The sequence below is a fragment of the Bombina bombina genome, chromosome 4 (genome assembly GCF_027579735.1).
Source record: "Bombina bombina isolate aBomBom1 chromosome 4, aBomBom1.pri, whole genome shotgun sequence".
Classification (NCBI taxonomy): domain Eukaryota; kingdom Metazoa; phylum Chordata; class Amphibia; order Anura; family Bombinatoridae; genus Bombina; species Bombina bombina.
The window spans coordinates 965,761,408-965,783,058 of record NC_069502.1 but is presented as its reverse complement, the minus strand read 5'-3'; the positions used below and the strand labels follow the sequence as shown (position 1 = coordinate 965,783,058).

The 21,651-nt window shown below is 41.3% G+C and overlaps 1 protein-coding gene across 1 annotated transcript in view; it reads left to right on the top strand.

Moving 5' to 3' along the window:
* Window positions 1–21,651, top strand: part of SNX5 (sorting nexin 5) — a 256,667-nt gene that overhangs the window by 195,569 nt on the left and 39,447 nt on the right. Inside the window, exon 9 of the mRNA XM_053711986.1 lies at window positions 6,296–6,335. Within this exon, the coding sequence (XP_053567961.1) occupies window positions 6,296–6,335 (40 nt within the window). The remainder of the gene's footprint in view (window positions 1–6,295; window positions 6,336–21,651) is intronic.

Here is a 21,651-nt window from a genome sequence, read left to right as displayed (position 1 = left end):
GCTAAAGTTGCGGGGGCAGCATGTTATTGGTGCAATGATTTATCTAATCTTATCCTAGAAGGGACAACTATAGAGGAGATTCAAGACAGGATCAAGGTTTTCAAGCTAGCCAATACCTTTTATTTTTTATGCCAACATGCAAGTTCTTAGGTTGGGTGCTAAGATTTCTGGTTTTACTGTTTTAGCTTGCAGGGCTCTCTGGTTAAAATCTTGGTCTGCAGATGTTACATCCAAGTCCAAGCTTTTATCTCTGCCTTATAAGGGTAAAACCTTGTTTGGACCAGGTCTGGCACAAATTATTTCTAACATTACAGGTGGAAAGGGTTCTTTCCTACCTCAGGATAAAAAGAATAGACTGAAGGGTCACCAGAATTCTAATTTTCGTTTCTTTCGTAACTTTAAGGGACAGAAGTCTTCCTCTTCCAAGTCGAATCAATCCAAGTCTTCTTAGAGGTCGAGTCAGCCTTGGAATAGGGGGAAGCAAGCTAAGAAGCCTTCCGTTTTATTCTAAATCAACATGAAGGGGCTGTCCCCGATCCTGTAGTGGATCAAGTGGGGGACAGGCTTTCTTTTTTTCAGCAGGCTTGGATACGCGATGTTCCAGATCCTTTGTCCATAGATATAGTATCCCACAGTTACAGAATAGGATTCAAATCTTTTCCTCCCAGGGGCAGGTTCCACCTGTCAAGGTTATCTGCGTATCAGATAAAGAGAGAGGCCTTCTTAAACTGCATAAAGGACCTATCATCCCTGGGAGTGATTGTTCCAGTTCCTCTAGAGGAACAGGGTCTAGGATTCTATTCAAATCTGTTTGTAGTTCCCAAGAAGGAGGGCACTTTTCGTCCCATTCTGGACCTAAAGTGTCTCAATCAGTTCCTCAGGGTTCCGTCCTTTAAGATGCAGACCATCCGTTCTATTCTTCCTTTGGTCCAAAAGATCTGAAGGACACATATCTTCATGTTTCTATTCACAGGGATCATTACCAGTATCTAAGGTTTGCCTTCCAGGACAAAGATTTCCAGTTTGTTGCCCTTCCTTTTGGCCTTGCTACAGCTCCCAGAATTTTTACAAAGGTTCTGGGGCTCTTCTGGCAGTGGTGAGGTCCCGGGGTATTGCTGTGGCGCCTTATCTAGACGACATTCTAGTTCAAGCATCATATTTTCATTTAGCAAGATCTCATACCGAGATGATGTTGTCTATTCTACGTTCCCACGGGTGGAAATTGAATCTGGGAAAGAGTTCCCTTGTTCCAGATACAAAGGTTTGTATCTTGGGAACAATCATAGATTTCCAGTCCATGAACGTCAGAAAATCAAAGCTTCATGTTTCTTGCCTGTCTCTCCAGTCTGCTATTCATCTGTGGCTCAATGCATGGAGGTGATTGGACTTATGGTTGCCTCCATGGAGTCATTCCTTTTGCTCGGTTTCATCTGAGACCTCTGTAGCTATGCATGTTCAGTCAATGGAACTGGGACCACTCGGATCTCTCGCAGAAGATAAATTTGGATTCCCCAACAAAAGTCTCACTCTCATGGCGGATTTCAAAGGACCATCTGTCTCGGGGCACATGCTTCCTGAGGCCTTCCTGGGTGATTGTGACCATGGTCACCAGCCTGTTAGGCTAGGGAGCAGTTTTGGGTTTAAAGACACAGGGACTCCAGAGAAGTTGTCTCTTCCTATAAACATCTTGAAGTTGAGAGAAATTTTCTATGCTTTAATAGCTTGACCTTAACTGGCTTTGGTCCGATTTTATCAGATTTCAGTTTGACAACATCACCTTGGTGGCCTACATCAATAATCAGGGAGGAACTTGGAGTTCCTTGGCAATGAAGGAGGTGTCTCGCATTCTCCATTGGGCGGAGTCTCGCGATTGCCATCTCTCTGCCATCCACATACCAGGGGTGGACAACTGTGAGGCGGATTTTCTAAGCAGGCAAAATTTTCATCCCGGAGAGTGGGCTCTCCACCCAGAGGTTTTCACAATAACTCTCAGGTGGGGGGTTCCAGAGTTGGCTCTGATGCCGTCTCGTCAAAACGCCAAGCTTCCAAAGTACAGTTCAAGGTCAAGAGATCCTCAAGCCGTTCTGGTAGATGCTCTAGAGGTTCTTTGGAGATTCAATCTAGCATACTTGTTTCCTCCGTTTGCGTTGCTTCCACGAGTAATTGCTTGCATCAAATTGGAGAGAGCTTCTGTGATTCTAATAGCTCCTGCATGGCCTTGCAGGATCTGCTGACGATGTCATCTCTGCCGCCATGGAGGTTACCTTTCAGGAAGGACCTTCAACTTCAGGGTCCCTTTCTTCATCCAAATCTGGTTTCTCTAAAGCTGACTGCTTGGAGATTGAACGTCTAAGTTTGGCTAGACGTGACTTCTCTGAGAAAGTCATAGATACTATGCTTCAGGCTCGTAAACCGGTTACTCGCAGAACTTACCATAGGGTATGGTCTAAATACCTTCATTGGTGTGATTCTAAAGGTTTTTCTTGGAACAAAGTAAGGGTTCCTCAAATTTTGGCTTTTCTTTAGGAGGGCCTGGAGATGGGTTTGTCAGTCAGTACTTTGAAGGGTCAGATTTCTGCTCTGTCTATTCTTCTGCATAAACGTCTGGCAGTTCTTCCAGATGTTCAGTCTTTTGTTCAGGCCTTGGTCAGAATCAGGCCTGTGTTTAAATCTGTTGCTCCTCCTTGGAGTCTTAACCTTGTTCTTAGAGTTTTGCAGCAGGCTCCGTTTGAGTCAATGCATTCTGTTAGTATTAAATTTCTATCTTGGAAGGTTTTGTTCCTTCTTGCTATTTCTTCTGCTCAGAGTTTCCGAACTTTCGGCTCTGCAGTGTGATTCCCCTTACCTTATTTTTCATGCTGAAAAGGCGGTCCTTCGTACTAAGCGGGGGTTTCTCCCTAAGGTAGTGTCGGATCGTAATATTAATCAGGAAATTGTTGTTGCTTCTTTTTGTCCTAACCCTTCTTCCCAGAAGGGAACGTCTTTTGCATAACTTGGATGTTGTGCGTGCTCTTAAATTTTACCTTCAAGCAACTAAAGATTGTCGGCAGACTTCTGCCCTGTTTGTTTTCTCTGATAAGCATAGGGGACAGAAGGCCACTTCTACCACTCTTTCTCTCCGGTTGAGAAGTGTTATCCGTTTAGCTTATGAGGTAGCTGGACAGCAGCCTCCTGAGAGAAATACGCCTAATTCCACTAGAGCTTCTGTGGATCAAATCTGTAAGGGGGCCACTTGGTCTCCTTTTCATACTTTTTCCAAATTCTACAAATGTGATACTTTTGCCTCAGCTGAGGCTTTTTTTGGGAGAAAGGTTCTTCAAGCGGTGGTGCCTTCAGTTTAGGTTTACCTGTCTTGTTCTCCCTCCCTATTCATTCTGTTTCCTCTAGCTTGGGTATTGGTTCCCACTAGTAATTAGAATATTTTGTGGACTCTCCATGCCATAGGAAAGAAAATACTTGCTTACCTGATACATTTCTTTCTTTACGGGCATGGAGAGTCTGCAACCCACCCTTATTCAAATTAAGACCGCAGTTTTTTTGTCTAGTCCTCAGGCACCGCTATACCCTTGTGTTATCTTCTTTTTCCGTTTTCCTTCGGCCGAATGACTGGGGTTTATGGGTAAGGGAAGTGATACTTAACAGCTCTGCTGGAGTGCTCTTTGCCTGCTCCTGCTGGCCAGGAGTGAATATCCCACTAGTAATTAGAATGTTTTGTGGACTCTCCATGCCCGGAAAGAAAGAAATTGTTCAGGTAAGCATACATTTTGTTTTTTCAATTATTATGGACACTTTAAAGGGACATAAAACCCAAATTTTTATTTCATGATTCAGATACAGAGTACAATTTTAAACAACATTCCAATTTACTTCTATTATCTAATTTCATTCATTCTTTAGGTTTTCTTTTGTTGAAGAGATAGCAATGCACACTGTTGAGCCAATAACACGAGGCATCTATGCGCAGCCAGCAATCAGCATCTACTGAGTCTATTTGGATATTCTTTTCAACAAAGTATATCAAGAGAATGAAGCAAATGAAATAATATAAGTAAATTGGAAAGTTGTTTAAAATGGCAGGCTCTTTTTAAATCATGAAAAGGAAAATTTGGTTTTAAGATCCCTTTTTAAGATCAAACTTCAATAATTATACCCAAAGCCCTGTTATATAGGCAGATGAACCCCTTTTTAAATGCAGGTACTATTGCGAGCATTATAGTCAGATTGTCACTGAGGTGACACTGTTTCCCTAGTTGGAAGTTGAATTGACTAGGTGTACAGAGGATCCCCTACATTATTATCAATATTCTTAGAAAAAAAAATAATAAAGAGCTTAAGTTGACTGGTGAGGTGGACAGTCAGTGTCTGCTTATTGGCTGGGGATTCAATCTTCATAGTAGATGCTGATTGGTTGGGTTTGTTGCCTTAAATTGTATGAAAACCGTTAATTTAATGGGTTGGCCCCAAGGAATATGCATTATACATTAGTGAGATAGGTATAATGCAGTAGAGCATTATAGATGCAGTGACATTTGTATTTACAATGCTGCAGTTTAGAGATGACATCCAATTAAATAAAATGCTCTAATGATGCTCAGTGGACTGTATTAAATCTCATTGCTGTATCTTGGATACCCTTTAGGCCACACCTCCAGCTGAAATGCAGCCACAATACACCTTTATTGCCTTACATCCAGGCAACTTTTTTATTCTGTTTTTCCTACTTATTCCTATTGTTCTGGCACTATTAGGTGACACATTAAATCATCAGCTCTATGCTTATTTTTACAACACAATGGCCCTTTTAAAGGGTTATTAAGGCATATGAGATTGTAATATAAAATGTTTAGGTATGTATAGTGGAAAAAAAGTTGCAATATACTTTTATTATTTATTTTGTCTCCCTTTCCAGTAAAAAAAATTAAACCTTTACACTTATATTTCCAATATTTAAACAACTAAAATAATTGAAACAAATAATCTCCATATTATTAGTATAAGGCTAATTGCTTTGAATACATCATTTTGTCTAGGATGTAGTTGATGTTTAACATCCCCTTTAAGTGTGCATGGCAGTAATTTTATGTTTAATAAAAAGCAGAATATGGAGTATAATATCAGTGTTTGATCAACCACTGGAAAATACAAAGTCCACTAAATGGCAAATACACAATAATGGCAAAAACCTCATCATGTCCTGTAAAACTCATATAAAATTGTAACAGGCAGCATTTAGTCTTGTGATATCTGCTTGCTACTGTAAAAAAGAAGTCATTTGCTATGTCTATATATTAGGAAAATCATTCAGAATGTTATGATACACCTGCAGTTATGGCTGATCTGCTTTACATCGTTAAAGCGAAGATAAACACCTCTGATTTGAGATGATTAACCCCTTCCCTACTAGAAATTTCAGAGAGAAACTTGCACAAACTACTGGAGAATTTTTAGCATTTTTTAGAGCCTTTTGTTTATTTGATTTACCTATGAAAACTCTACTTTTTTTTTTTTACTTTTTTTTTAAAGTAGACAATCCAAGGTATTGATCTAGACCCATTTTGGTATATTTGATGCCACTGTTTGGCTGCCAAATAAGATTATTTTTTTAAAAATCTAACTTTTTCACAAACTTTCTCACTGAAATTATTTACACACAAGTACTGCAGGTACAGTCACTCTCTTTTACTGCTCAGGACATTCACTATGAAATCTCATGAAATTATGGCAAACTCCCATCAGATCACAGTAAAGCAAAGTGTGAACTCCAAACTGATGATGCTGATTGGCTGGCTTTTCCCCCCACCCTTGCAAGTCTTAGGGCAAGCATTATGATTAAACTTTTTTTTTATTTTTTTTATTTTCTCAACAATGGAATGTGGCTACGTTGGAAATTTGGAGGTAACATATCTACCTTTTTACATAGGTGTTCATGTGATATTTCTAGTCAGATTTTTAGAGAAATGCTGCATCCGTTTCATGTGATTTAGCTTACGGGTAACAAGTCTGTTTAAACACCTCTTGCTTTGGTGTAAAAAATTTAATTGATCCCAAATTCTCTATAAAGACCAATAAAGCAAAATCTGCAACCTAGGTTTTCAAAATGTTGCAAATTGCCTAAATCAGCTATTTGATTTGCAGCACTTGCAGGTTAAAGAAGCTGCTTTTTGCCTCTTAGAGGGAGTTTTGGACACACACCAATTTTTACACAAAAACAAGAGATATTTAATGCCCTTTTGTAGGGACACCATCCTATGAATAATGAAACTATTAAATGTTTTTTCATTTTTATATTTTCTAGGTATTTGCTGAAACTAGCAGAGCTTTTTGAAAAACTCCGGGTGAGCAACCTTTTTGTTCTTTTTGGGTCGAATGGATATAATTCATGTACATCTGAATACTCTGTACTATAGCTGGATTAAGATAGACCAGACTGGTCCTCTCTATTAACCCCCCCCCCCCCCCAAAAAAAAAACCCCTATAATACTGACATTACATAATATTCATATACACAAACAAACACATTATACCTTAAAGGGACACTGAACCCAACTTTTTTTCTTTTGTGATTCAGATAGAGCATGACATTTTAAGCAACTTTCTAATTACTCCTATTACCAAATGTGCTTCATTCTCTTGGTATCTTTATTTGAAATGCAGGAGTTTAAGTTTAGATGCCGGCCCATTTTTGGTGAACAACCTGGGTTGTTCTTGCTGATTGGTGGTTATATTCATCCACTAATGAAAAGGGCTGTCCAGAGTCTGAACCAATAAAAAAGGCTTAGATGCCTTTTTCAAATAAAGATAACAAGAGAACAAAGAAAAATTGATAATAGGAGTAACTTAGAAAATTGCTTAAAATTGCATGCTCTATCTGAATCACAAAATAAAAATTTTGAGTTCAGTGTCCCTTTAAGGGTCTGCTTTAGGTGTTTATATTAAGGCTCTGTGGATAAAACTACATTGACGAGCAGTTGCTCATGTTACATATGGGTTCATGGCTAGTATATGGAATATAAAGGCCTAGGCTTTTAAACTGACCAATAAGATAATTAGAAGATGCTTGTTCAATTTTGACACGTCTTTGTGCTGCTCTAGGCAGATACCTGAGCTGCTTTTTGTTAGTACAGCGCTGACTAGACTACAGTATAAAACATTTCTTCTGTTATGTGTGATCAGTCCACGGGTCATCATTACTTCTGGGATATAACTCCTCCCCAACAGGAAATGCAAGAGGATTCACCCAGCAGAGCTGCATATAGCTCCTCCCCTCTACGTCACTCCCAGTCATTCTCTTGCACCCAACGAATAGATAGGATGTGTGAGAGGACTATGGTGATTATACTTAGTTTTTATAACTTCAATCAAAAGTTTGTTATTTTACAATAGCACCGGAGCGTGTTATTACCTCTCTGGCAGAGTTTGAAGAAGAATCTACCAGAGTTTTTACTATGATTTTAACCGGAGTAGTTAAGATCATATTGCTGTTTCTCGGCCATCTGAGGGAGGTAAAAGCTTCAGATCAGGGGACAGCGGGCAGATGAATCTGCATTGAGGTATGTAGCAGTTTTTATTTTCTGAATGGAATTGATGAGAAAATCCTGCCATACCGTTATAATGACATGTATGTATACTCTACACTTCAGTATTCTGGGGATGGTACTTCACTGGAATTACTCTGTAAAAAGTACTTTAAACCTTTTAATAGGTATTTATTATGTTAAACGTTTTTGCTGGAATGTAGAATCGTTTGCATTTTCTGAGGTACTGAGTGAATAAATGTTTGGGCATTATTTTTCCACTTGGCAGTTGCTTGTTTAATTGTGACAGTTTCGTTTCTCTCTCACTGCTGTGTGTGAGGAGGAAGGGGCCGTTTTTGGCGCTCTTTGCTACGCATCAAAAAATTCCAGTCAGTTACTCTTGTATTTCCTGCATGATCCGGTTCATCTCTAACAGAACTCAGGGGTCTTCAAACTTCTTTGAAGGGAGGTAGATTCTCTCAGCAGAGCTGTGAGATTTATATATTGACTGTGATTAAAAACGTTGCTCTGTTATTTTTACGTTTCAAATTTAATTATTGTTACTTTACTAATGGGAACAAACCTTTGCTAAAAAGTTGTGTTGTTTTCAAGGATTGATGCTATAACAGTTTTTCAGTTCATTATTTCAACTGTCATTTAATCGTTTAGTGCTTCTTTGAGGCACAGTACGTTTTTGTTAAATAAGATTATAACCAAGTTGCAAGTTTATTTGCTAGTGTGTTAAACATGTCTGATTCAGAGGAAGATACCTGTGTCATTTGTTCCAATGCCAAGGTGGAGCCCAATAGAAATTTATGTACTAACTGTATTGATGCTACTTTAAATAAAAGCCAATCTGTACAAATTGAACAAATTTCACCAAACAGCGAGGGGAGAGTTATGCCGACTAACTCGCCTCACGTGTCAGTACCTGCATCTCCCGCCCGGGAGGTGCGTGATATTGTGGCGCCTAGTACATCTGGGCGGCCATTACAGATAACATTACAAGATATGGCTACTGTTATGACTGAAGTTTTGGATAAATTACCAGAACTAAGGGGCAAGCGTGATCACTCTGGGGTGAGAACAGAGTGCGCTGATAATACTAGAGCCATGTCTGATACTGCGTCACAGCTTGCAGAGCATGAGGACGGAGAGCTTCATTCTGTGGGTGACGGTTCGGATCCAAACAGATTGGATTCAGATATTTCAAATTTTACATTTAAATTGGAGAACCTCCGTGTATTACTAGGGGAGGTTTTAGCGGCTCTTAATGATTGTAACACTGTTGCAATACCAGAGAAATTGTGTAGGTTGGATAAATACTTTGCGGTACCGGCGAGTACTGACGTTTTTCCTATACCTAAGAGACTAACTGAAATTGTTACTAAGGAGTGGGATAGACCCGGTGTGCCGTTCTCACCCCCTCCTATATTTAGAAAGATGTTTCCAATAGACGCCACCACACGGGACTTATGGCAAACGGTCCCTAAGGTGGAGGGAGCAGTTTCTACTTTAGCTAAGCGTACCACTATCCCGGTGGAGGATAGCTGTGCTTTTTCAGATCCAATGGATAAAAAATTAGAGGGTTACCTTAAGAAAATGTTTGTTCAACAAGGTTTTATATTGCAACCCCTTGCATGCATCGCGCCGATTACGGCTGCGGCAGCATTTTGGATGGAGTCTCTGGAAGAGAACCTTAGTTCAGCTACGCTGGACGACATTACGGACAGGCTTAGAGTCCTTAAACTAGCTAATTCATTCATTTCGGAGGCCGTAGTACATTTAACCAAACTTACGGCTAAGAACTCAGGATTCGCCATTCAGGCACGTAGGGCGCTGTGGCTAAAATCCTGGTCAGCTGATGTAACTTCTAAGTCCAAATTACTTAATATACCTTTCAAAGGGCAAACTTTATTTGGGCCCGGTTTGAAAGAAATTATCGCTGACATTACAGGAGGTAAGGGCCACGCCCTGCCTCAAGACAAAGCCAAAGCTAAGGCTAGACAGTCTAATTTTCGTCCCTTTCGGAATTTCAAAGCAGGAGCAGCACCAACTTCCACTGCACCAAAACAGGAGGGAGCCGTTGCTCGTTACAGACAAGGCTGGAAACCTAACCAGTCCTGGAACAAGGGCAAGCAGGCCAGGAAACCTGCTGCTGCCCCAAGACAGCATGAATCGAGGGCCCCCGATCCGGGACCGGATCTAGTGGGGGGCAGACTCTCTCTCTTCGCCCAGGCTTGGGCAAGAGATGTTCAGGATCCCTGGGCGCTAGAGATCATATCTCAGGGATACCTTCTAGACTTCAAATTCTCTCCCCCAAGAGGGAGATTTCATCTGTCAAGGTTGTCAACAAACCAGATAAAGAAAGAAGCGTTTCTACGCTGTGTACAAGATCTGTTATTAATGGGAGTGATCCATCCGGTTCCGCGGTCGGAACAAGGACAAGGGTTTTACTCAAACCTGTTTGTGGTTCCCAAAAAAGAGGGAACTTTCAGGCCAATCTTGGATTTAAAGATCCTAAACAAATTCCTAAGAGTTCCATCGTTCAAAATGGAAACTATTCGGACAATCTTACCCATGATCCAAAAGGGTCAGTACATGACCACAGTGGATTTAAAGGATGCTTACCTTCACATACCGATTCACAAAGATCATTACCGGTATCTAAGGTTTGCCTTCTTAGACAGGCATTACCAGTTTGTAGCTCTTCCATTCGGATTGGCTACGGCTCCAAGAATCTTCACAAAGGTTCTGGGTGCCCTTCTGGCGGTACTAAGACCGCGAGGAATTTCGGTAGCTCCGTACCTAGACGACATTCTGATACAAGCTTCAAGCTTTCAAACTGCCAAGTCTCATACAGAGTTAGTTCTGGCATTTCTAAGGTCGCATGGATGGAAAGTGAACGAAAAGAAAAGTTCTCTCTTTCCTCTCACAAGAGTTCCATTCTTGGGGACTCTTATAGATTCTGTAGAAATGAAGATTTATCTGACAGAAGACAGATTAACAAAGCTTCTAAATGCATGCCGTTTCCTTCATTCCATTCAACTCCCGTCAGTAGCTCAATGCATGGAGGTGATCGGCTTAATGGTAGCAGCAATGGACATAGTTCCCTTTGCACGTCTACATCTCAGACCGCTGCAATTATGCATGCTGAGTCAGTGGAATGGGGATTACTCAGACTTGTCCCCTACTCTGAATCTGGATCAAGAGACCAGAAACTCTCTTCTATGGTGGCTTTCTCGGCCACATCTGTCCAGGGGGATGCCATTCAGCAGGCCGGACTGGACAATTGTAACAACAGACGCCAGCCTACTAGGTTGGGGCGCTGTCTGGAATTCTCTGAAGGCTCAGGGACAATGGAATCAGGAGGAAAGTCTCCTACCAATAAACATTCTGGAATTGAGAGCAGTTCTCAATGCCCTTCTGGCTTGGCCCCAGTTAAAAACTCGGGGGTTCATCAGGTTTCAGTCGGACAACATCACGACTGTAGCTTACATCAACCATCAAGGAGGGACAAGAAGCTCCCTAGCAATGATGGAAGTATCAAAGATAATTCGCTGGGCAGAGTCTCACTCTTGCCACCTGTCAGCAATCCACATCCCGGGAGTGGAGAACTGGGAGGCGGATTTCTTGAGTCGCCAGACTTTTCATCCGGGGGAGTGGGAACTTCATCCGGAGGTCTTTGCCCAAATACTTCGACGTTGGGGCAAACCAGAGATAGATCTCATGGCGTCTCGCCAGAACGCCAAACTTCCTCGCTACGGGTCCAGATCCAGGGATCCGGGAGCGGTTCTGATAGATGCTTTGACAGCACCTTGGAACTTCGGGATGGCTTATGTGTTTCCACCCTTCCCGCTGCTTCCTCGATTGATTGCCAAAATCAAACAGGAGAGAGCATCAGTGATTCTAATAGCGCCTGCATGGCCACGCAGGACTTGGTATGCAGATCTAGTGGACATGTCATCCTGTCCGCCTTGGTCTCTACCTCTAAGACAGGACCTTCTGATACAGGGTCCATTCAAACATCAAAATCTAACTTCTCTGAAGCTGACTGCTTGGAAATTGAACGCTTGATTTTATCAAAACGTGGTTTTTCTGAGTCGGTTATTGATACTCTGATACAGGCTAGGAAACCTGTTACCAGAAGGATTTACCATAAGATATGGCGTAAATACCTATTCTGGTGCGAATCCAAAGGTTACTCCTGGAGTAAGGTTAGGATTCCTAGGATATTGTCCTTTCTACAAGAAGGTTTAGAAAAGGGTTTATCGGCTAGTTCATTAAAGGGACAGATCTCAGCTCTGTCCATCTTGTTGCACAGGCGTCTGTCAGAAAATCCAGACGTCCAGGCCTTTTGTCAGGCTTTAGCTAGAATCAAGCCTGTGTTTAAAACTGTTGCTCCGCCATGGAGTTTAAACCTTGTTCTTAACGTTCTACAAGGAGTTCCGTTTGAACCCCTTCATTCCATTGATATAAAGTTGTTATCTTGGAAAGTGTTATTTTTAATGGCTATTTCTTCGGCTCGGAGAGTCTCTGAGTTATCAGCTTTACATTGTGATTCTCCTTATTTGATTTTTCATTCAGATAAGGTAGTTCTGCGTACTAAACCTGGGTTCTTACCTAAGGTAGTCACTAACAGGAACATCAATCAAGAGATCGTGGTTCCTTCCCTGTGCCCGAATCCTTCTTCAAAGAAGGAACGTCTTCTACACAATCTGGATGTAGTTCGTGCCCTCAAGTTCTACTTGCAGGCAACTAAGGATTTTCGACAAACGTCTTCCCTGTTTGTCGTGTACTCTGGTCAGAGGAGAGGTCATAAGGCTTCGGCTACCTCTCTCTCCTTCTGGCTTCGTAGCATAATTCGTTTAGCCTATGAGACTGCTGGACAGCAGCCTCCTGAAAGAATTACAGCTCATTCTACTAGAGCTGTGGCTTCCACTTGGGCCTTTAAGAATGCAAGGCTGCAACTTGGTCTTCGCTTCATACTTTTTCCAAATTTTACAAATTTGACACTTTTGCTTCTTCGGAGGCTATTTTTGGGAGAAAGGTTCTTCAGGCAGTGGTTCCTTCTGTATAATGAGCCTGCCTATCCCTCCCGTCATCCGCGTACTTTTGCTTTGGTATTGGTATCCCAGAAGTAATGATGACCCGTGGACTGATCACACATAACAGAAGAAAACATAATTTATGCTTACCTGATAAATTCCTTTCTTCTGTTGTGTGATCAGTCCACGGCCCGCCCTGTTTTTTAAGGCAGGTAAATATTTTTTAAATTATACTCCAGTCACCACTTCACCCTTGGTTTCTCCTTTCTCGTTGATTCTTGGTCGAATGACTGGGAGTGACGTAGAGGGGAGGAGCTATATGCAGCTCTGCTGGGTGAATCCTCTTGCATTTCCTGTTGGGGAGGAGTTATATCCCAGAAGTAATGATGACCCGTGGACTGATCACACAACAGAAGAAAGGAATTTATCAGGTAAGCATAAATTATGTTTTTCTACAAGAAAAGCTTTGCTGCTTACTTAATTGTTAAAGGAATATGAAACCTACATTTTTTTTCTTTCATTATTCAGCACACAATTTACACAAACTTTCCAATTTTGTTTGTTCTAATGGTATTCTTTATTAAATGCATTCTTAGTGGCGTGCACTATATACAGTCGTTTTGAAAGAATCATTTTAATAACGTTATACGGTTTGGAGCACTAGATGGCATCGGTTTTTGCGTTGTGTATAATAAAGCATTTAAACATCTTTCTTTTACAAGATACGATGAGTCCACGGATTTCATCCTTACTTGTGGGGTATCGCCTCCTGGTCAGCAGGAGGAGGCAAAGAGCTCCACAGCAGAGCTGCATAAATAGCTCCTCCCTTCCCTCCCAACCGAGTCATTCTCTTTGCCTGTGTTAGTGATAGGAAGAGGTAAAGTGAGGTGTTAGTTTAGATTCTTCAATCAAGAGTTTATTATTTTTAAAACGGTGCCAAAGTGTACTATTTTATTATAGGGTGTAGCCGTATTCCTTGTCAGCCTCTAGAGTAGAGCTACAGGTGGCTTTAAGGCAATGGGAACTGGTGGGGGTTTAGCCTCACTGCGCCTCCCATACTTGTGCTGACCTTCTGTTGATGGTCTTAGAGAATTTTAACTAAGACCCTTCTGTCTTCCCAGGACCCCAGGAGGAAGAGAGGACACTCCTGATGCTGTGAGACTCTCATGCTGTTCTTCAGCATGGAGGTAAGTGCAGTCTTTTATATCTGGGGCTCTGCAGCATATCTCAGAATTGGCTGTGCTCTACCTTTCTGTTGGGGGTTATGGGCTCGGTTAAGGGCTTCCCTCCTAACAGATGTGGGTTATCATTATTTTAAAGAAAATGGGAAACCGACATATTGATTATCTCCCCAAGTTATTCTGGCATTTAACAAATTAAGCCTAGAAACGCTGGGGCCTGTATGGGGTTCAGTTGCTGGACTTTGCAACGGGCGATTCTCTAATTATTTTTATTATTATTTATTGATTGTTGGGCTGTCGGAGGGAGATTGTCTCTAACGGACTCCGGTGTATGGCGGTGGTTCAACTTGTTTTCCCGGGTTGTGTATGGCGGTGTTTCAACTTGTTTTCCTGTGTTGTGTTATTTACCGCCCACGAAGGGCGTGGCCTAGTATTTGCGTGCTTAAGCCGCGCCGTTGTTTACTGATAGTGTTCCGGTCGGCAGCTTTTCCTTACGGCTCCTAAGTCCGCTTGTTGCTAAGGGGGAATAGTCTTGACCCGTGGAGACAGGTAGGAGCCGCAGCGGAGCTGCGGCAAGGTGACTGATAATTTCTGGTGTGCTAGTGTTTTTTCTTTTAAGACAGTGTCCACTTGCAGGCAGTGTGGGATATAACTTAAACCATAGTTCTCTCTTTATTTGATTTTAAATATCGATTTTTAAAAACTGTGACAGTTTGTTTTTTAAAGAAACAGTGCACACTTTTTTTTTATATATATATTAGTCTGATTATCTGTTAGGATTTGTAGCCATAATTTTCTGTGACACGACCAAGTTAGCTTTTGCTTACTGTTATCATGGATGATCTTGAACACAGTACCTGTCCTATGTGTTTAGATGCCATTGTGGAACCCCCAGTTACATTTTGTCCCTCATGTATTGAGAGGGCTCTACAGTGTAGAGAGCAGATTTTCTTTAATAAAAATATATCTAAGGATTGTTCTCAGACTGATGAGATTCAGGGTATGCCGCATCTTTCTCCCCAAGCGTCACAGCCTTTAACGCCCGCTCAGGCGACGCCGTGTTCTTCAACTGCGTCTGCTTCATTCACTTTGCAGGATATGGCTGCAGTTATGTCATCCACTCTTTCAGAGGATTTGTCTAACTTGCCAGTGTTGCAAGGCAAGCGCAGTAGGAAAGAGACCCATGTGGTCCATGCGACTTCTGATGCTTTGATGGCCCTCCCAGGGCTCTGAATTGGGGGGTACAGAGGCTCTGTCTGAGGGGAAACTTTGTGACTCAGGAAGTGCATTGCCCCAGACAGATTCGGACGTGATGTCCTTCAGATTTAAGCTTGAACACCTCTGCCTGTTGCTACGGGAGGTTTTGTTGACTCTAGACGACTGTGATTCTATTGTGGTCCCTCTTGTGGTCCCTCCAGAGAAATTGAGTAAGATGGACAGATATTTGGAGGTTCCTTCTTATTCTGACGTTTTTCCTGTTCCTAAGAGAATTTCGGAAATTATTGCTAGGGAATGGGAAAGACCGGGTATCCCGTTCTCTCCTTCTCCTATTTTTAAGAAAATGTACCCTATAGCTGACGCTGTTCGGGATTCCTGGCAGACGATCCCTAGGGTGGAGGGAGCTATTTCTACCCTTGCTAAGCGTACGACTATCCCTGTCGAGGACAGTTGTGCTTTCAAAGACCCCATGGATAAGAAGTTGGAGGGTCTTCTCAAAAAACTCTATGTTCATCAAGGGTTTTTATTGCAACCGGCGGCCTGCTTTGTAACAGTCACGACTATGGCTGCTTTTTGGTTTGACGCCCTAGAAGAGTCTCTTTGGACTGAGACTGCTTTGGAAGAAATTCAGGATAGAATTAAGGCTCTTAAGTTGGCTAATTCTTTTATTACGGATGCCTCCTTTCAGATCACCAAATTGGTGTCTAAGAGTTCAGGATTTTCCATCTTAGCACGAAGAGCCTTATGGTAAAAATCTTGGTCTGCGGATGTGTCCTCTAAATCCAAGTTTTTGGCTATTCCTTTCAAGGGAAAGACCCTTTTCGGGGCGGCCCCCTATCCGGGACTGGATCTAGTAGGGGGCAGACTTTCTCTCTTTGTCCAGGCTTGGATAACAGACGTTCAAGATCCCTGGACACTAGAAATAGTGTCTCAAGGGTATCAGTTGGAGTTCAAAAATTCCTTCCCAGAGGAAGGTTTCTTCTTTCACGATTGTCTGTCGACCAGATAAAAAGAGAGGCGTTCTTACGTTGTGTAAGAGATCTCTCTTCCATGGGAGTAATATGCCCCGTTCCAATTCAGGAACAGGGGCAGGGGTTTTACTGCAATCTCTTTGTAGTTCCCAAAAAAGAGGGAACGTTCTGACCCATCTTAGACCTCAAGGGTCTAAACAAGTTTCTCAGAGTTCCATCCTTCAAGATGGAAACGATTCGTACCATTCTTCCATTGATCCAGGAGGGTCAATTTATGACTACCGTGGATCTGAAGGATGCATATCTACTTGTTCCTATCCACAAAGATCGTCACAAGTTCCTCCGATTTGCCTTCCTGGACAGACATTTTCAGTTCAGGGCTCTTCCTTTCGGACTGGCCACAGCGCCCAGAATTTTCACAAAGGTTCTGGGGTCTCTTCTGGCGGTTCTCATGCCTCGGGGCATTGCAGTGGCGCCTTATCTGGACAATATTCTGATCCAGGTGTCATCTTACCAGCTAACACAGTCTAATACCGACATTGTTCTCTCCTTTCTAAGGACTCACGGGTGGAAAGTGAATCTAGAGAAAAGTTTGCTAGTTCCGCAGACAAGGGTTCCTTTCTTGGGAACTCTAATCGACTCTCTATCCATGAAGATCTTTTTGACAGAAGTCAGAAAGTTGAAGATTCTGAACACATGCCAAGCCCTTCAGTCCACTCCTTGGCCGTCAGTGGCTCAGTGCATGGAGGCAATTGGATTGATGGTAGCGGCAATGGACATCATTCCGTTTGCTCGTTTTCATCTGAGACCTCTGCAACTGAACATGCTCAGACAGTGGAATGGAGATTATGCAAATTTGTCTCCTCAAATAGAGCTAGATGAAGAGACCAGGGACTCTCTTCTATGGTGGTTGTCGCTGGATCATTTGTCCCAGGGGACATGCTTCCGCAGACCCTCATGGGTGATAGTGACAACGGATGCTAGTCTGATAGGATGGGGAGCAGTCTGGAACTCCTTGAAGGCTCAGGGTGTATGGACTCGATCGGAATCCCTTCTTCCCATCAACATTCTGGAGTTGAGAGCAATATTCAATGCGCTTCAGGCTTGGCCTCAGTTGGCTTTGGCCAAATTCATCAGATTCCAGTCGGACAACATCACGACAGTAGCTTACATCAATCATCAGGGAGGAACAAGGAGTTCCTTAGCGATGACAGAAGTAGCCAAGATAATTCAGTGGGCGGAGACTCACTCTTGTTATCTGTCGGCAATGCACATCCCAGGAGTGGACAACTGGGAGGCGGATTTTCTGAGCAGACAGACGTTTCATCTGGGGGAGTGGGAACTCCATCCGGAGGTATTTGCCAACCTGATTCTCAGATGGGGCAGGCCGGAGCTGGATCTTATGTCATCTCGTCAGAATGCTAAGCTCCCGAGATACGGATCTAGGTCCAGGGATCCTCAGGCCGAACTGATAGATGCCTTGGCGATGCCTTGGTCGTTCAACCTAGCTTATGTATTCCCTCCATTTGCTCTCCTTCCCCGGGTGATTGCTCGAGTCAAACAGGAGAGGGCTTCAGTGATCCTCATCGCTCCTGCATGGCCTCGCAGGACTTGGTATGCCGATCTGGTGGACATGTCATCTCAGCCACTGTGGAAACTTCCATTGAGGAAAGACCTTCTCATTCAGGGACCCTTCCTTCATCCGAATCTAATTTCTCTGCAGCTAACTGCTTGGAGATTGAACTCTTGATTTTATCTAAGCGAGGGTTCTCTGATTCGGTCATTGATACCTTGATTCAGGCACGTAAGCCTGTTACTAGAAAGATTTACCATAAGATATGGCGTAAATATCTTTATTGGTGCGAATCCAAGGGCTACTCATGGAGTAGGGTTAGGATTCCCAGGATTTTATCTTTTCTCCAAGAAGGATTGGAGAAAGGGTTGTCAGCAAGTTCCTTTAAGGGACAGATTTCTGGCTTGTCTATTTTGCTACACAAGCGTCTGGCAGATGTTCCAGATGTTAAATCTTTTTGTCAGGCTCTAACTAGAATCAGGCCTGTGTTTAGACCAATTGCTCCTCCTTGGAGTTCGAATTTAGTTCTAAATGTTCTTCAAGGGCTTCCGTTTGAACCTATGCATTCCATAGATATTAAGTTATCTTGGAAAGTTTTGTTTTTGGTTGCTATTTCTTCTGCCCGCAAAGTTTCTGAGCTTTCGGCATTACAATGTGATTCTCCTTATCTTATTTTCCATGCGGATAAAGTAGTGTTACATACCAAACCTGATTTTCTTCCCAAGGTTGTTTCAAATAAAAATATTAATCAGGAAATTGTTGTTTCTTCATTGTGTCCTAATCCTTCTTCTAAGAAGGAGCGTCTGTTACATAATTTGGACGTTGTCCGTGCCTTGAAGTTTTACTTACAGGCAACTAAGGAGTTTAGTCAATCTTCTTCCCTGTTTGTTGTTTCTTCTGGGAAGCGTAGGGGTCAGAAAGCTACCTCTCTTTCTTTTTGGCTGAAGAGTATCATCCATTTTGCATATGAGTCTGCTGGACGGCAGCCTCCTGAACGAATTACGGCTCATTCCACTAGGGCTGTGGCTTCCTCATGGGCGTTTAAAAATTATGCTTCTGTGGAACAGATTTGCAAAGTTGCGTCTTGGTCTTCTTTTCACACTTTTTTGAAATTTTACAAATTTGATACTTTTGCCTCATCTGAGGATGTTTTTGGGAGGAAAGTTCTTCAAGCAGTGGTGCCTTCCATTTAGGTTCCCTGTCTTGTCCCTCCCTTTTCATCCGTGTCCTATAGCTTTGGTATTGTATCCCACAAGTAAGGATGAAATCCGTGGACTCATTGTATCTTGTAAAAGAAAAGGAAATTTATTCTTACCTGATAAATTTGTTTCTTTTACGATACGATGAGTCCACGGCCCTCCCTGTTTTTTTGTGAGACAGGTCTTTATTTTTGTTGAACTTCAGTCACCTCTGCTCCTTGGCTTTTCCTTTCTCTTCCTAACTTCGGTCGAATGACTGGGTTGGGAGGGAAGGGAGGAGCTATTTATGAAGCTCTGCTGTGTAGCTCTTTGTCTCCTCCTGCTGACCAGGAGGCAATATCCCACAAGTAAGGATAAAATCCGTGGACTCATCGTATCGTAAAAGAAACAAATTTATCAGGTAAGAATACATTTCCTTTTTATTTCACAATTTTTCTGTCAGAAAAACATTTCAGCAAGTTGAAATACCATTCTTTAATATGAATTATATTATTTGTTTGACATGTCTAAGCTAGATTTATTTAAAGGAAATTATACTCAAAGTAACAAAAAAAAAAAAATCACACTTCATTGTATATATCTTTTTATTTTATATATGTTTATATTTTATACCGTTCCCTTTTACCACACTCTCTTCACTGTGTGTAATACACCAAACATTTTATATTATCACTAGAAAACCATTCAAAATAAATCTTTGTGCTCACTATATCCTTATAACGGCATCATGTTTGTAGTCACACACAGCAGTGCTAATGACACCCCTTTCCAGTTAAAGAGCTAGTAAACCCCCAAATTTTCTTTTATGATTCAGATAGAACATACAATTTTAAACAACTTTCCAATTTAATTCTATTATCAGAGTTTCTTCATTCTCTTGTTATCCATTGCTGAAGGGACAGCATTGCACTTCTGACAGGAAGCTGAACATATCTATTTAGCCAATCACAAGAGACAAATGTGTGCAGGCACCAATTAGCAGCAGCTCCCACTAGTGTATGATATGTGCGTATTTATTTTTTTAACAAGGGATACTAAGAGAACGAAGCACATTTGAAAATAGAAGTAAATTTAAAAGTGTCTTAAAATGGCATGCTCTATCTGAATCATGAAAGTTTTTTTTTTTACTTTCCTTTCCCTTTAACTGTCGATATTGCATTTAACATAGCTGCCAATAATCAACAGCTATAAAGCGTAAAAATTTGCGTTTCACAAATTCCCTCATCCATCTTTTGTTTAACACGCAGATTACATACAGTTTACCAGAATGCAATAGACTTTACTGGTAGTAACTGTAATCTGTTGCATTTAACTGTAACGCCACACACAACCTTTTAAAGGGACAGTAAAGACAAAATTAAACTTTCATGAGTCAGATAGGTCATGCAATTTTAAACAGCTTTCCAATTTACTTTTATCATCAAATTTTCTTTGTTCTCTTGGTATTCTTTGTTGAAGGCTAAACCTAGGTAGTGTCATAGGCTGATTTCTAAGCTCTTGAAGGCCACCTCTTATTTCAGTTCAGTTTATTAACTTTTCACAGCTAGATGGTGATAGTTCATGTGTGCCACATAGATAACATTTTGCTCACTCATTTATTTATGAGTCAGAACCAATTGGCTAAAATGCACGTTTGTAAATAGCACTGATGTAAGGGGCAGTCTGCAGAGGCTTAGCTACAAGATAATCACAGAGGTAAAAAGTATAATAATATAACAGTGTTGGTTATATAAAACTGGGGGATGGGTAATAAAGGGATTATCTTTCTTTTTAAACGATAAAGATTTTTCATGTAGACTGTCCCTTTAATGTTGATTGCCTCTAAAGTAGACACAGGTTAGGAGTGTGCTATTGAGAGCTTTGCTGAATAGTGATAAGTTTGGAAATTTTTTTATTTTTTTTTTGCTCTCATTTGTGTAATTTTTAAAATATATCCTTAGAACATTACTGCCATCTAGTGGTGGATTCCCAAACTATTTAATGTAAACAAAATCTGCAGGTTTTTATTTTTACACTTTAAAAACATACATAGATTTTTTTTTTAATATAAAATCTTTAGTTATGCATAATCAAACTAAACTACTTTTCATTATTTATTTTGTCCTCTTTTCATGTAATCTAGCTATTAAAATTGAGCAATTTGTAATACTCTAATACAGAACTTGAAATGCACCCTTCTGCCCTTTCAATGCTAACACTGCTAGATATTTATCCCTAATGGGCTTTAACTGATAACAACTGCAAAAAATTACATTTCTTTCATGTAATTAGCAAGAGTCCATGAGCTAGTGACGTATGGGATATACATTCCTACCAGGAGGGGCAAAGTTTCCCAAACCTCAAAATGCCTATAAATACACACCTCACCACACCCACAAATCAGTTTTACAAACTTTGCCTCCCGTGGAGGTGGTTAAGTAAGTTTGTGCTAGATTCTACGTTGATATGCGCTTCGCAGCAGGCTGGAGCCCGGTTTTCCTCTCAGTGTGCAGTGAATGTCAGAGGGATGTGAAGAGAGTATTGCCTATTTGAATTCAATGATCTCCTTCTACGGGGTCTATTTCATAGGTTCTCTGTTATCGGTCGTAGAGATTCATCTCTTACCTCCCTTTTCAGATCGACTATATACTCTTATATATACCATTACCTCTACTGATTCTCGTTTCAGTACTGGTTTGGCTTTCTACTACATGTAGATGAGTGTCCTGGGGTAAGTAAGTCTTATTTTTGTGACACTCTAAGCTATGGTTGGGCACTTTTATATAAAGTTCTAAATATATGTGTTTAAACATTTATTTGCCTTGATTCAGGATGTTCAACATTCCTTATTTCAGACAGTCAGTTTCATTATTTGGGATAATGCATTTGAATAATCAATTTTTTTCTTACCTTAAAAAAAAATTTTCTTTGTTATTTCCGGCGTCATACTTGTCACCGGAAGTTGCGT